Consider the following 14,030-nt stretch of genomic DNA (forward strand, 5'->3'; position numbering starts at 1 on the left):
GCTTCAAAGTTTACACTAGCAAGCCTCTGTGCTTATCCTTCTGAGGGTTGGCAGAAGCAAGATACAACGTAAAACACCCTTCCCGCCACCAATGCTAAGCTAAAGAGTTAATAGTAGGACCTCGACTTAAAATATCACAAGAAAAAATTGGGTTTCAATTTTTTTTATTTTATTTTTTTTCACCATTTTTGTTTTGGTTGATGTGAGATGCGGAGAAAAGAAGAAGAACAGCACGAGAAAATCCTGTCACTTGCTTAATATGGTAAAAGAGAGAGAGAGAGAGAGAGAACCATAACCAAGGAAGATATCATGGCACATCTTTGTTCAACCAATCGACTTCATCTTCCATCCAAAGAGATATGCAACATCATCTTCTGCTTAAACTGATAAAATTCTCCAAGCTTTTTGATTGTTCTTCTCTCTGCCCATCTCTACAAACCCTCTCATGAAATTGATGATGGTCTTTGTAGCAAAAATGTCACACTGATGAAATAAAGAGAGAAACAAGAAAATATATTCTCATAAGTAGTGTGTATCTCATCTTTGTGCATCAAAAAAAAAAAAAAAAAAATAAAAAACGTCCCGTCATATATATGTATATGTATATATATATATATCCCATATAAATACACAGGCACAAGGGCCAACGATATTTTTTCTTTTTTCTTTTTACACTTCTCCACTGATAACCACTATTCTTGCTTTATCGAATAGACTCTTGACCTATAATTCGAAATAACACTACTTTAGAATGTCAGGACTTGAAATAGCAGCAGCAGCAATACTTGGGAGCCAGTTGTTGGAAGCTAAATACTTGATCAAGGATGACGTCAAATTGGCGGGAAAAGTTGTTGCCAATGCCTTACCGTACTTGTGGAAATCACTGAGAGGTAAAGCTTCCTACTGGTACTACTTTGAAGATGCTGCACGAAAATACAAAGATAACAAAGCCTTGGCGTTCCCCAGACCTAAAAAGAATCCTCCTCCTGTCAAGACCGATGCTGAAGGATTCAAAATTCTCGATGATCAATTTGAAGTTGAAGAATACACGTATAAAGAGTTGTACAATATGGTTTTGAGATTTTCTCACATATTGAAGAATGAGTATGGCGTCACGCCAAACCAAACTATTGGAGTGGATTGTATGAATAAACCATTGTTTATTGTCTTGTGGTTGGCATTGTGGAACATTGGTGCTTTGCCGGCATTTTTAAACTTCAACACCAAGGATAAGCCTTTGGTTCATTGTCTCAAGATTGCTGATGTTAGTCAAGTATTCATTGATCCTGATTGTGCTGGCCCAATTAGAGACACTGAACAGTTGATACACGAAGAGTTACCAAATGTCAAGTTGCACTACCTTGATGAATTTGCGTTGTTTGACAGGTTGCAATCGAAGTCGACACCAAAGTATAGAGCTAAAGATGAGACTAGAAGACCCGAGGATACCGATTCCAGTGCTTGTGCATTGATTTATACTTCTGGTACAACCGGTTTACCAAAAGCTGGTATTATGTCTTGGAGGAAAGCTTTCATGGCTTCTGTGTTTTTTGGATACATCATGCAAGTTGGCAGCGATTCGAATGTTTTAACGGCTATGCCATTATATCACTCAACTGCCGCCATGTTGGGACTTTGTCCCACTTTGTTGAATGGTGGGTGTGTTTCCATAGCACAAAAGTTTTCTGCAACCTCCTTCTGGACTCAAGCTAGATTAGTTGGAGCCACTCATGTTCAATATGTGGGAGAAGTTTGTCGTTATTTGTTGAATTCTCCACCTCATCCAGACCAGCAAAGACACAATGTGACCATTGCTTATGGAAATGGGTTAAGACGTGATATCTGGACTGAGTTCAAAAACAGATTCCACATTAAAGGTGTTGGAGAGTTTTATGCTGCCACTGAGTCACCTATTGCTACTACAAACATCCAATTTGGAGAATATGGAAAGGGAGCATGTAGAAAGTATGGTTCTTTGATTACGTTGTTGCTCAACACACAACAAAAATTGGTCAAGATGGACCCAGAAGATGAAAATGAAATGTGGAAGAACCCAAAGACCGGATTTCATGAAGAGGCAAACTACAATCAACCTGGCGAGTTGTTGATGAGAATTATGAACCCACAAGATGTGAGTAAATCGTTCCAAGGTTATTATGGAAACAAAAAGGCTACTAGTGGGAAGATCATGTTTGATGTTTTCAAAAAAGGTGATGCTTGGTACAGATCTGGCGATTTGTTGAAAATGGATGAGGATGGATTATTCTACTTTGTTGATAGGTTGGGTGACACTTTCCGCTGGAAATCGGAAAACGTTTCTGCTTCCGAGGTTGAGAATGAGTTGATGGGCTCGGGTGCTATCAAACAATCTGTCGTTGTTGGTGTACAAGTTCCAAATCACGAAGGTAGAGCTTGCTTTGCCGTTATTGAACCCAAGGATGAATTGGACCATGCACAAGTATTGAAGCTGATTTACGACCACTCGAAAAAGGCATTGCCTAGTTATGCCCAACCGGCTTTCATCAAGCTCGGATCTATTGAAGCTTCACATAACCATAAAGTCCCCAAGAATCAATACAAGAAGCAGAAATTGCCAAAGGGAGATAATGGTGATGAACTTATCTATTGGTTGAATGGAAACAAGTACACCGAATTGACAGAAGCTGATTGGGCTACAATCTGTGCTGGCAAGGCCAAGTTATAGATGTGCAATTTTACAATAATGCACAGTTTTTGATATACTATTTAGACTCTTGACGTAAAGGAACGGTTTTATCTTTTTTTTTTTTTTTACTTTTTACTTTTTTTTTTTGGATAGTTACTAAAACTGGTTCTTAACTCTTATACACTTTAGTTTTTGTTGGAAAGAGCAACTACACCTGGCAATTCCTTACCTTCCAACAATTCCAAGGAAGCACCACCACCAGTGGAAACGTGAGACAATTTGTCAACAGCATTGTATTTCTTGGCAACAGTAGCAGTATCACCACCACCAATGATGACAATGTTTCCATTTTCAGCTGACTTGACAGCAGCATCCAACAAGTTCTTGGTACCTCCGGCAAAATTGTCAAATTCAAAAACACCTGGTGGACCGTTCCAAACGATAGTCTTGGCCTTGGCAACAGCATCGTCAAACAACTTTCTTGATTTTGGACCGCAATCAAGACCCATCCAGTTTTCTGGAATGCCGTCCTTATCGTCAGCTTCGCCAACTTTAGCATCCTTGTCAAACTTGTCAGCAGTGATGAAATCCACAGGCAAGATGATCTCAACATTGTTCTTCTTGGCCTTGGCAACCAAATCCTTGACATTCTTGGCTCCATCTTCATCGAAAAGAGAGTTACCAATGGCCATGTTGTCCAAAACCTTTTTGAAAGTAAAGGCCATACCACCACCAATGATCAACAAGTCCACCTTGTCCAACAAGTTATCAATCAACTTGATCTTGTCGGAAACTTTGGCACCACCCAAGATAGCCAAGAATGGTCTAGCTGGGTTCTCCAATGCCTTAGCAAAATATTCCAATTCCTTGGACATCAAGAAACCAGCAGCTCTTTGTGGTACTTCGACACCAACCATTGAAGAGTGGGCTCTGTGGGCAGTTCCAAACGCATCATTGACGTAGACATCCGCCAATGATGACAATTGATCTCTAAATTTCTTGACGGCTTCTGGGTCAGCTTTAACCTTTTTACCATCCTTATCCTTGTGTGAGCCTTCTTCTTCAGCGTGGAAACGCAAGTTTTCCAACAAAAAGATCTCACCACTGGAAGCGGAATTGACAGCTTTTTCAACTTCTGGACCTACACAATCGTCCAAGAAAGTCACCTTCTTACCCAATAATTTCTCTAATTCAGCGGCAACTGGTTTAAGAGAGTACTTGTCGTTCTTCTCACCATTTGGTCTTCCCAAATGAGAAGCCAAGATGATTGCCTTTGGCTTGTGCTCTTCAACGTATTTGATAGTTGGCAAAGCAGCAACAATTCTTTGATTGTTGGTGATTGTTTTACCATCCAATGGAACATTGAAGTCAACTCTGATAAAGACTCTTTTACCAGTGACGTCCAAGTCTTTAACTGACAATTTGTTAGATAATGACATTCTACTGTTGTTGTTGTTGTTGTTGTTGTTGTTCTTGCGAATTGATAATGATATTCTTTTTGCAATTGAACTAATGTTCATCCAAAAAGAAAAGAAGTAAAAGAAGAATTGAGTTGAAAAATAATCCAATTGGGGGATATATTTATATATCATCAACTCTCCATATGAAATTTTTTTATTTGTTTGATTCGGGTAAATAAGGGATTACGGGCGAGAGAGAAACTTATTTTTGCTTCGTTGAATTTTGGAGCTACACGTCAGGTAGTATAATATTCTTCAGTATATTGCTATCTCTCTACTCGTCATTGAGTATCGCAGTTTAACTCGGCTGACAGGGAACCCATGAGACTGATAATCAGTGTCTTCAATCACACATGTTAGCATCTGAAGTCAATTGCGAGTTCCATGTGACTAAAATAACACAAAGATCAACATTTTATTATTGGTTTCCCCGGGTTTCAATAATCCGTCAATTTTTAGCAATAACCACTACACCATATATGCTGCAAGTAATATCATAAGTGTACCCTTTGCGCAATTGGAGCAGTAAGAGCACAAACAGAGCCTCTTCAATTAACCCGTCGTTGTATCCATCTTTTTTACGTAGTCGAAGTTTCACCTAGTAGAAAAGTCCACTTTTGACAAGATTCAATGCTTTACGTCACTTGCAAAATCTGGTCAATGTCGTGTCGCAAATTTTGGAAAACTTAATGTTTTTGGAGATGCGACACAAAAAGGCTACCAGAAGCCATCAGAAGCTTCTCGAATTCAGCAAAGAGACAAGATACTTCTTTGCCTTCTTTTTATCAGTGAGACTTATAAATTCGCCCCCCCTCCCTGCACAAAGAGAAGGAAGAACTCACTATCCATCCTTCTAACCCAATTCATCATACACCTACATCATGGACAAATTATTACACTGGTCCATCGCGCAACAAGCTGGCGACAAAGAGGCATTGGCTAAAATTGGAGAGCCAGATCCCAAATTACTAAACCAACTATTTGGAGGCCCCGATGAAGTCGCGTTAATGAAGGAGAGCATCGCGATTGCCCACAACCCCAAAGTCGAACTCAAGGATAAAGAGATTGCATTGGAAAATTTCGAAATGTTGATTGAAAACATGGATAATGCAAATAATATAGAGAATTTGGGATTGTGGCACCCGCTCGTTGATTTATTGAATAATGACGTGCCTGATGATTTGAGAATAATTGTTGGTGGGATCATTGGCACCGCTGTACAAAACAACCCTAAATCACAAGAAGATTTTGAGAAAACTAATGCGTTGCAAGACTTGGTCAAGATTGCTGGCAATGGGACAAATAAAGCTTTGCAAAACAAAGCGCTTTATGCTATTTCTTCGTACATTAGAAACTACAAGCCTGGTTACAAGCAGTTTGATGAATCTTCTGGTTGGGACTTGGTTAAGCTCGATTCGAAAGATTCCAAATTCGACTTGAGGGTCTTGTCGCTAGTTTCGTCAATATTGAGCAATGGATTGGACAATGATGTAGAAAGTCGGTTTAAAAAGTCCAAGTTGGTTCACTATCTCGCTTCAGTATTGAATTTGGACTCAAATACAAACTTGGTGGACAAGGCATTGAATATAATTTCTGAGTTGCATCGCTTGAGATATGATTTTTCTGAAGAAGAGACTTTTGAAGTGGATAGGGGAATTCAAGTGGTTGAGGGACTAAGTGACAAGATCAATATTGACGATCTCAATAGAGCAAAACAAGCAACTAAGAAATAAATACCTTTTTTTTTTTTTTTCTATCTCTAAGAACCTTCTATAGATGGCGTACATGTTTTCTTTTCAGACCTTTATGTGATTGCCTTGTCTGGGTCATCGGAGGTGAAAAAATTCAACATCGTAGAATCAACTGTAGGAGGCACAACATTTCTCCCGAGTGAATCCTTACCCAATGTACCAGAAGTGCGAAACTTTGAATAAATCAGGTGCATTGATCCATAAGACGACTCCAAAATCTGAGCTTTTGAATGCGTCATACGTGGGAAATGCTGAATCGATTGCAAAAAAGTTGCTTTGGTATCACTTCCGGACCGAACAACACCCAAATTTGCCAATTTCTGATTTCTCTCATACTTGTCGTACAATGACGAACCAATGGTATACGTGAACGAATTCAACCACATTACCCCCTCTTGCCGTGAACGAACGGGGTAAATGTTGATCTTTAAGTCCAACTGAGCTTTGTTGAACAACTTAGCAATCTCTGTTGGCTCAGGAAACTTGGAAAATAACTCATCATCCTTCTTCTTACGTGCTTGTTCTTCGCCATTCAACACTTGCGATCTAAATTGCCGTTGTATGTACGCTTTGATTTTTTTGATCAATTGGTCATACCCTTCAACCATAAGGATTACATGATAATCGTGATTCGAAATTGCCCACATTTGCTCAGTGGCAGTTCTCACATCATCTCCAAGTTTATTTGAAATTAGCTTATCCATGAAATCTTGCGCCAAATAATATATGACAAACGTCTGCTGTACAACCTTTTTCGCAGCAACGGGGATAAAATAATCCTTCTCCTTTATATACTCAGCCTTGACATTTCTCTTCCAATACACCACGGGCACCTCCAGTTCAAATGTGGCAACATTCAGTTTAAAGTCCTCAGTGAACTCTTTCAAAACACTATACGGTTTCAGACTGATGTATATTTCCATCTCGGCATGCAACTCCTCCTTCTTTCTGTTCACCCGGTTTGCCTCTTGCAATTCCTTGTAACTGTATTCAAAATTGTCGATTTTGGGTAATTCCTCTAGCAAACTATCTGTTTTTGACCTTCTTGCCTTCTTGGATACGGAAACATCACCATCCTGGCTAGTATTCGACCTCTTGATGGAATGCAATGATGATTCAGTGACGGGCCCTGAAAACCGGGAATCCGGTACGGATTTGGATCTGCTAGCAAGGTTATTTTGCGTGGCTTGGCCTAAGCTAGCGGAGCTATTACTCTTGCAAGCTGACTTTTGGATGACATTCGTGGCACCATCTTTTGGACGCTGCAGCGAGTTTGCAACCTTCAAGGTGGGCCTTCTTGTTCCTGATATGGTTGTAGCCTTGGTGGAAGTTAAAGCAATATCGAGTTTATTTTCCTCTCCATCAGAGCTGGACCACAGTATGAAATCTGGCATCTCGGGTACATCGATATCAACATCTGAAGCCTCTCTTGATACGTCGATTGCTGAAGATTTTGGGTCAGCTTTAGGAAGTTCTGGTACTTCTTCTACTGGCTTGAACCCGGCTTTGGAAAACGAAAAGGAAGAATCGACAATTGGGTCGGATGTATCTTTTAAATCCGGTCTAGGTCTTACTTGGATAGGGGACGATATCAACGATGTGTTCGCAGCAGTATCAATCTTGGGGCTTTGGTTTGATGCTGGTTTCACCGGCTCATTCTCGTCTTCGTCATCACTGTCAATAATAATTATGGAACTTTTTGGAGCCACCGGTGGCGGTAGAAGTTTTGCAGGTTTGGTATCTGATTCGTCATCAGATAGTTCTATAACAACTGTTTGCCGATTCTGGGCAGTTGAATGCTGAGGCAATGAAGAAGTAGGTTTTTGTTTGCTACTTATTTGACTGAAGGGCTGACTGTTCGTGACCTGTAAAGTATCTTTGTTTGTCTGAGTCGGTCTGCGGTTTTCTGTAGTGCTCTTCGTGGTCTGTGAGTCATGTATCCTCGTATTTAGAGCAGGTTGCACCGCAGGTGTTGTATGGCTTGTTGAATGTAATGATGGTGGGTTATCTGCATCCGGATTCATACGGGTCAATCCCGGCTCAGATGCCGCAGCTGTAAGTCTACTATGTGTCTGGTCTGCTTTCAGCTCGGTAACTCTCGAATTGGTTTTTGTGCTGGCGGTATCTAGTCTGTTTTCCAAAGCGTTTTGACCCTGACCCTGAACAACTGCACTCTTCAATGTAATGGGCTTTGGTTTACCACTCCAGTCGCCAATTGTACTCTCTACATCCGCCATTGACATCTTGAATTTCCTCTTCTTTGTCGAGAGTTTTGAAGCTGCAATGGGTGTCGCTGAGCTTGTATTTGTGGGACTTGAGGGGTTGTTCATATTTGTTGGAAGTGGACTGCTGGGTAGCTGTTCAATGCGATTGGAAACTGGGATGCTATTAGGCTGGGGTGTTGAGCTTGTCAGCTCTCGAATTTGAACCGAGTTGACGTTATTAGCATTGAAGCGAGCTTGGTATCCTTCCCCCTCGCCATCGGATTCTCCAGGTGGTAAGTCGGTTCTATTATGACACGGGGTACTAGTTTCACTGCTGACAAACAAACGAGGTTCACGAATGTTACCTGATGATGGGTTACTATTTCGGCGGAAAGAGTTTTGCATGTGATTGAGATGTCTTTGCGGCGTGCTGTGTTGAGCTATGCTCGATGATTGACTTTTAAATGAAGACTGAGTATAATTGTTAAACTGCGCCCCAGTCATTGGTTGGAGGTTAGACGGTGACTGTGCGTTTTCGACATAATATTTGTGTATATGTACATTTATGATTGGAGAGCTCGAGCTTTGGTTATGCTGGGATTGCCTTGGAATTGGTATACTTCCACATGCGTCATTTGCATCAAATGGCCCGTGTGAAGGAGATTGGTGGCTCCAATTGCTTCGTTGAGTCTGTGGATACCATGTGTGAAGTTGCGGTGTATTGACGTATGGTGGAGCACCAGTAGCTGGCAAATTGTTACTAGAGGGATGTGGCACGACATTATCCTGCCGAATGTATGTATTTCCATTACACTGAGTAGGAGTTCTGAATGAAACCATGTCCAGTTCGTGGTTCAACGGCACATTTGTACCACTGGGAGGTGTCTGTTGATTGGTGTTTCCTTGCTGCTGCCGATGCGGGTGGGACACTTGTAAGAAACCCCCCGGATCTTGATTCACGGGAACTTTTTTGTCCATAGCACAGTTGTCCTATATTCCACTTGATGAAATTGAATGACCCACGAAAGCGAGTATATATGCGTTTAGGTTGTGTAGTAAGCAAACCCTTTTCTGATTTCAAATTCTACTTCTCCGATATACGACGCGTTCTGTTCTAATTTTTTGAAAGGCTGAAATATTGTGAATCTTGATGCTTCTTTGGTTCGAATATAATTACTCTTGCGAATGCTGGAGTCGTAATTGCATACAACCTCTATTTTTCCATATCTAGAAACAGATTGAGATAAGCTTCACATAAACCAGTGACTGCTGCTGTATATGTTTTTCAATACATATCCTGTAACTCTACTGTAGACGCTACCTACTCTCCTACACCATAAATTTCTTCAGTTTTTCTCCATCATCCATTGACAGTACAGGTGTTGACCTACATTAATCACTCGAAATCAAATGTCGAGGAGAAGAGTGTCATACAGCATTCCTCAGCATGAGAGTGCCAAGGACGAATCCGTCACCGTATTAAAAGAGATCTATAGTACAGTAAGGTACGATTGGCCTCGTATATTGGAAGACGATGCCAACCCCATAGAATTGGCAATTTCGTTATTGGACGACAGTTCAGTAGGATTGGCACATAGACAAGATGAGTTTCAAAGACTAAAGAAATCCACAGAAGGGGCTTTGCGGCGTGTTGTTCATGAGCATTATGAATTGTTCAACAACAGTATAGGGTCGTATCATCTGTTGTTGTCAACATTGGACAAGTCACAACAAGACTCAGAAGGTATCAAAGACTTTCTACAAAAATCAAACAAGGAGATTCATGACAGGAGCGCCGTATTGGCAGAGTTATCCGAAACTTCTGGAAAATATGCCGAACTGATTGACATAATTGATGCCATGCAACAGTTGAACAAAATCCCTGACCAAGTGGAGCAATTGACTAATGAGAAAAAGCTTCACGAGGTGTTTGATGTTATTTCAAATGGGTGTAAAATTGCGGAAAATTATAATTTGTGGTCTCTACCTGCCATGGGTGATATAAGGGCCTACCTCGACGAACAATCGAACAAGTTGTATGATATGATTATTGATGAGTTGCAGAATGAAATATACTTGAAAAACAACAGCTCAATATCGAATACTGGAGTCTCATTATGGCAGTCAATAATTGACTCTACAAGTCCACAAATGGCATCTTTTAAAACATTGTTGAGACTGGAAAATTTGGAACAGTACGTGCACAATTCCGCCAATTTGGATATCTTGGAGGTCGTTGATCACTTTTCGGGTCCCGTTAGTGAATTTTTGAATGATCAGTTACCAGAGTTACATGCGAATAGTTTGAAGAACGATGGGGCCATCGACCATACCATTTACTTAAAAAAAAATACATCGAATGAAAGCTTCTACTACATGTACCAGCTTTTGGCGACTGCTCAGAAGTTGGGCAACCTAAACCAAGTAGTTGAAACATTGATTGAGTCCAACCAACTGGAGCTACATGGCTTGGTCAATAGAGTGACCGAGGAGGTGAAGCTGAGGAATGGGTATGCCCTTTCGAAACTCAACAAGATTCAAAATTTTGAACAAGACTCATTACTCGATGTAATGGCACACAAAAACTTTAGTGATTCTGCAGTGGTTATTCTTCAAGAGCTTTTTGGGTCAATCACAATAAGATACCTACTATCATTCCAAAAGTACAAGATCATTGATGGCATTACTTCTATTTTGAGGCCAGGGCTGGTTGCAAACATGCCCCCATCAGCAGGGGTGGTTTCCAAGAATGTGTTGCGAGTATGGAATTCGACAAAGAAAGAATTACTGAACTTGATCGTGAGTTATATCTATGATGACGGACCCCTTGATTCTGGATCCGGTTTGGTTGATAAAACAGACAACAGAAAGGTTAGCAAAGCATTGCAGAAAAGGAAGTTGTTTCAGTTTGAAAATGTGGATTGGAGTAGCACCAAATCTGCACAAGAGCTTCAAGATACTCTTGGTGATATTTTCCCTGGATTTCACATTGATGATACAAACGATGAAGATCTTCTCACTATGCAAACGCCTTACTTTGAAGACGAATCTTTTAATACACAAGTGGAGGTATTGACTCCAAAGAACTTGTTCAATATGAGGATTGTGTTGGAACCATTATTGATTTTTGTCGAAGGGTCTCATCGAGTTCTCTCCAATTTCCAAATGAAAAAGAACAGTACCGATGATCTTGCCTTTGATTTTTTCAAAAATTTTATGAAGTCCTCCTTTTTGACTTATTTCAAAGCTGCCATCGAGATGGTCTTCAGCGACCAGGTTGGTGGGACATATACTACTGCGTACACAAGTGAGCCTTCGGGATTGAAGCTTGACGTCATCACATTGAATCAAAATACAGACTTGGAACTTCTTGAGGATTCTCGTGTTGGTAACGAATCAACAATTGTCATTTATGAGAATGCATTGAATTTCAAGAAGTTGTTTTTGGAGCTCTGTCTTATTTTGAATACCTCGTTAACCTATAGAGAAGATATTTCTGATACTGTTTTGCAAATATTGGAAAGTTTTGCCAATGAGTATACAAAACTATTCAAAGACTTGCTATCGAGTGGAGGTGCCAGTGCCATGGGAAGACCGGCTCTGCAAATTAGCAAATGGATGACACAAAAATCGTTGACGCATGTAAGTGGAACCATTATACTTTCGCTCAATGAGAAAAACAGTACCGAGTTTGCCAACTTTGTAACGTCCGAAAGTGGAATGTTGCTTCGGGAAACTGACAAAATTGTGGTAAATAAAGATAATCTTTTGGACAGGGATACTTTTGCGCAAGTTGTTCATTTATTGTTGACGACGTCGTGGATTTTGACATGGTTAGCATTGGTTCAGAAACAATCAAACTATGCAGTTGGCGAAGACGGAAACAATGGTGTTGTTGTGTCGCCAGTTGAAAGACTAAGGTACAATTGGTCATTCTTGGAAAATGGCCGCCCTTCGATCGACATTACAACCGATGCATCTGATATAACCAGGAATAATATCCTTCTTGCTTTAAGTTCGGAAAAGATGATTGCGTTTAAGGAGGTGATTTCCAATTTCGAAAGTATTCGTGATCAAACGTTGCTAGCCTTGAGGTATGAATTGAGAAGCAAAGCAATCCATTATCTTACGCTATCATTCAATGTGATGGATTGGGTACCCACAACTGAACCGGGTGATGCTGACCCGTACGTTGTCCAATTCAATCAGGAGATATTTGCAATTGACACTAGTTTGACAAAGGCTTTGAGAGCAGAAGACAAAGACAGCATATTTGTCGGTTTCAGTCAATTCCTTAATGACGCAATGATTCAAGGTTCATTCAAGGTTCGCAAAATTAATAGCAATGGTATTAAACGAGTGTTGTTAAATATTTCAACATTGCAACAAATTTTGAGAAGTTTGTCGGCAACACCACAAGCAATAGATTTTGCAAAGTCATCCTTATATTTTGAAATGTTTACCTTGAATGAGTTTAGTTTGTTGAATCGCATCAAGTCCAAGAGATCAGAGTATACCAAACCGCAATACCATAATCTTGCTAGGTTGATATACAGTGAGAAATTGGCCGATGGAAACGGTTCTCAGTTCAATAAGGACAAGTATGAGGACTTGATCAAGAAAATAAATGAAATCATAGAATAAAAGAGAAAAGAAGAAGCACTGGTTGGTGTATTAACTTTTTTGTTTGAAATTTTTTGTTCTTTCTTTTAGATCTATATACATGTGACCCCCATTTTCTAGCAACAGTTTCTTGGAGGGGTACGCTTTATTCTAAACTTTTCCATCAATCTTTCACTAACAAATCTTCCCACTCCTGAGCCAATAACAACAGCAAAGAAATATGTCAATGTAAACGTCATTGCGGCTAACATCAATGTGTATCCAAACAAGTCGGGAACAATACATAAAACCAACCGTATAGCATCTCTCATTATGGTGCTAGCAATGGGTAGATTGCGATTCAACGATTGTGATTCCTGTGATTGAACAATCACGTCATCATTGGAGACGTTCTTGTCCATACTTTCATCATCCACACTTGTTGCGCCTGCGCATGCGCCTGCTCTGCCAGTAGTCACTACGCCAGCTTGAGCCGTAGGTGAAGCATGCAAATTAGCTCCATGATTAACAACACCAGCTTCAAACTCACTATAATTCTTATTCTGCCATACAACTTCTTCCAAATAGTTTCTAACAAATTCCAAAAATCTGGCAAAAAAGGCAGCAAAGAATAGCAATATAAATATACCAAACGCCTCGCCTTTGGTGGATGCGGACAAACTCTTGAAAATGACTGGATAGTCCTTGAATTCTCTGGTAAAGTACATATGCATACCAGCCATATGACTCATGCTGTCATCTCCTCCCATGTGATCCATGTCTCCCATTCCACTACTGCTGCTACTACTGTTCATGGCACTAGACATTGTTTCCATTGCCATACTCATTGTCGAAGAAGCCATTGATCCCATATCCATTGACGATGAGCCCATGTCGTGCATACCGTGTCTTTTGTACATGATTGAATTGTTGTGATTTATGAATGCAGTTGTTGTGATTTAAATCTTTGTTATGCTGTTATGAGTGTATAGTTATTATACTTTTGTCTTTTGAGGAAGGAATAAGTTGAGTTCTTTTATACACCTGGTGAATTAATTAAGTGAAGTGGTGAATGAGTTAATAACTGTATACCAGTTTAATACAGTTGATATTTGCTCACAATCAAGAGAGAACTAAAAAGAAGAGTAAAAACATATTATATAAAGGTTTACGGTTTGCGTAAGACGTATAATCAACTCTGTCTGTGCATTATTGGCTGGTGTGTGCATTTGGTGATATTTAAAACTGAGCAGTTTTTTCACTTCCCAATGAGGAAGCTTGTGCGGCTTTATGCGCAATTTCTGTACTTCCCAATTAGGATATGATAACCGAGATTGCGAAATGGATA

At 40.1% G+C, this 14,030-nt stretch overlaps 6 protein-coding genes across 6 annotated transcripts; 3 read left to right on the top strand and 3 right to left on the bottom strand. All coding sequences in view use genetic code 12, as the record gives it.

Annotated features, from left to right (window-relative positions):
- Nucleotides 1–751: 751 nt before the first annotated feature.
- Nucleotides 752–2,704, top strand: FAT1 (long-chain fatty acid transporter; the record flags this gene model as incomplete). Its single annotated transcript, XM_051750179.1, has 1 exon — nucleotides 752–2,704. The coding sequence occupies one exon, from the start codon at nucleotides 752–754 to the stop codon at nucleotides 2,702–2,704; it is 1,953 nt and encodes a 650-aa protein (XP_051610531.1).
- Nucleotides 2,705–2,850: 146 nt separating this feature from the next.
- PGK1 (phosphoglycerate kinase) lies at nucleotides 2,851–4,104 on the bottom strand (the record flags this gene model as incomplete). Its single annotated transcript, XM_051750180.1, has 1 exon — nucleotides 2,851–4,104. One exon carries the CDS (start codon nucleotides 4,102–4,104, stop codon nucleotides 2,851–2,853), a length of 1,254 nt encoding a protein of 417 aa, XP_051610532.1.
- A 902-nt stretch (nucleotides 4,105–5,006) lies between these two features.
- Nucleotides 5,007–5,858, top strand: KGF57_001018 (uncharacterized protein; the record flags this gene model as incomplete). Its single annotated transcript, XM_051750181.1, has 1 exon — nucleotides 5,007–5,858. One exon carries the CDS (start codon nucleotides 5,007–5,009, stop codon nucleotides 5,856–5,858), a length of 852 nt encoding a protein of 283 aa, XP_051610533.1.
- A 71-nt stretch (nucleotides 5,859–5,929) lies between these two features.
- KGF57_001019 (uncharacterized protein) lies at nucleotides 5,930–9,058 on the bottom strand (the record flags this gene model as incomplete). The annotated part of the gene is made up of 1 exon (XM_051750182.1): nucleotides 5,930–9,058. The coding sequence occupies one exon, from the start codon at nucleotides 9,056–9,058 to the stop codon at nucleotides 5,930–5,932; it is 3,129 nt and encodes a 1,042-aa protein (XP_051610534.1).
- A 432-nt stretch (nucleotides 9,059–9,490) lies between these two features.
- Nucleotides 9,491–12,724, top strand: SEC8 (exocyst subunit; the record flags this gene model as incomplete). Its single annotated transcript, XM_051750184.1, has 1 exon — nucleotides 9,491–12,724. One exon carries the CDS (start codon nucleotides 9,491–9,493, stop codon nucleotides 12,722–12,724), a length of 3,234 nt encoding a protein of 1,077 aa, XP_051610535.1.
- A 95-nt stretch (nucleotides 12,725–12,819) lies between these two features.
- On the bottom strand, nucleotides 12,820–13,602 carry CTR1 (high-affinity Cu transporter; the record flags this gene model as incomplete). The annotated part of the gene is made up of 1 exon (XM_051750185.1): nucleotides 12,820–13,602. One exon carries the CDS (start codon nucleotides 13,600–13,602, stop codon nucleotides 12,820–12,822), a length of 783 nt encoding a protein of 260 aa, XP_051610536.1.
- Between the last annotated feature and the right edge of the window lie 428 nt (nucleotides 13,603–14,030).

This window comes from Candida theae (genome assembly GCF_024610275.1).
Source record: "Candida theae strain CBS 12239 chromosome Unknown scaffold10, whole genome shotgun sequence".
In the NCBI taxonomy this organism is placed as follows: Eukaryota; Fungi; Ascomycota; class Pichiomycetes; order Serinales; family Debaryomycetaceae; genus Lodderomyces; species Lodderomyces theae.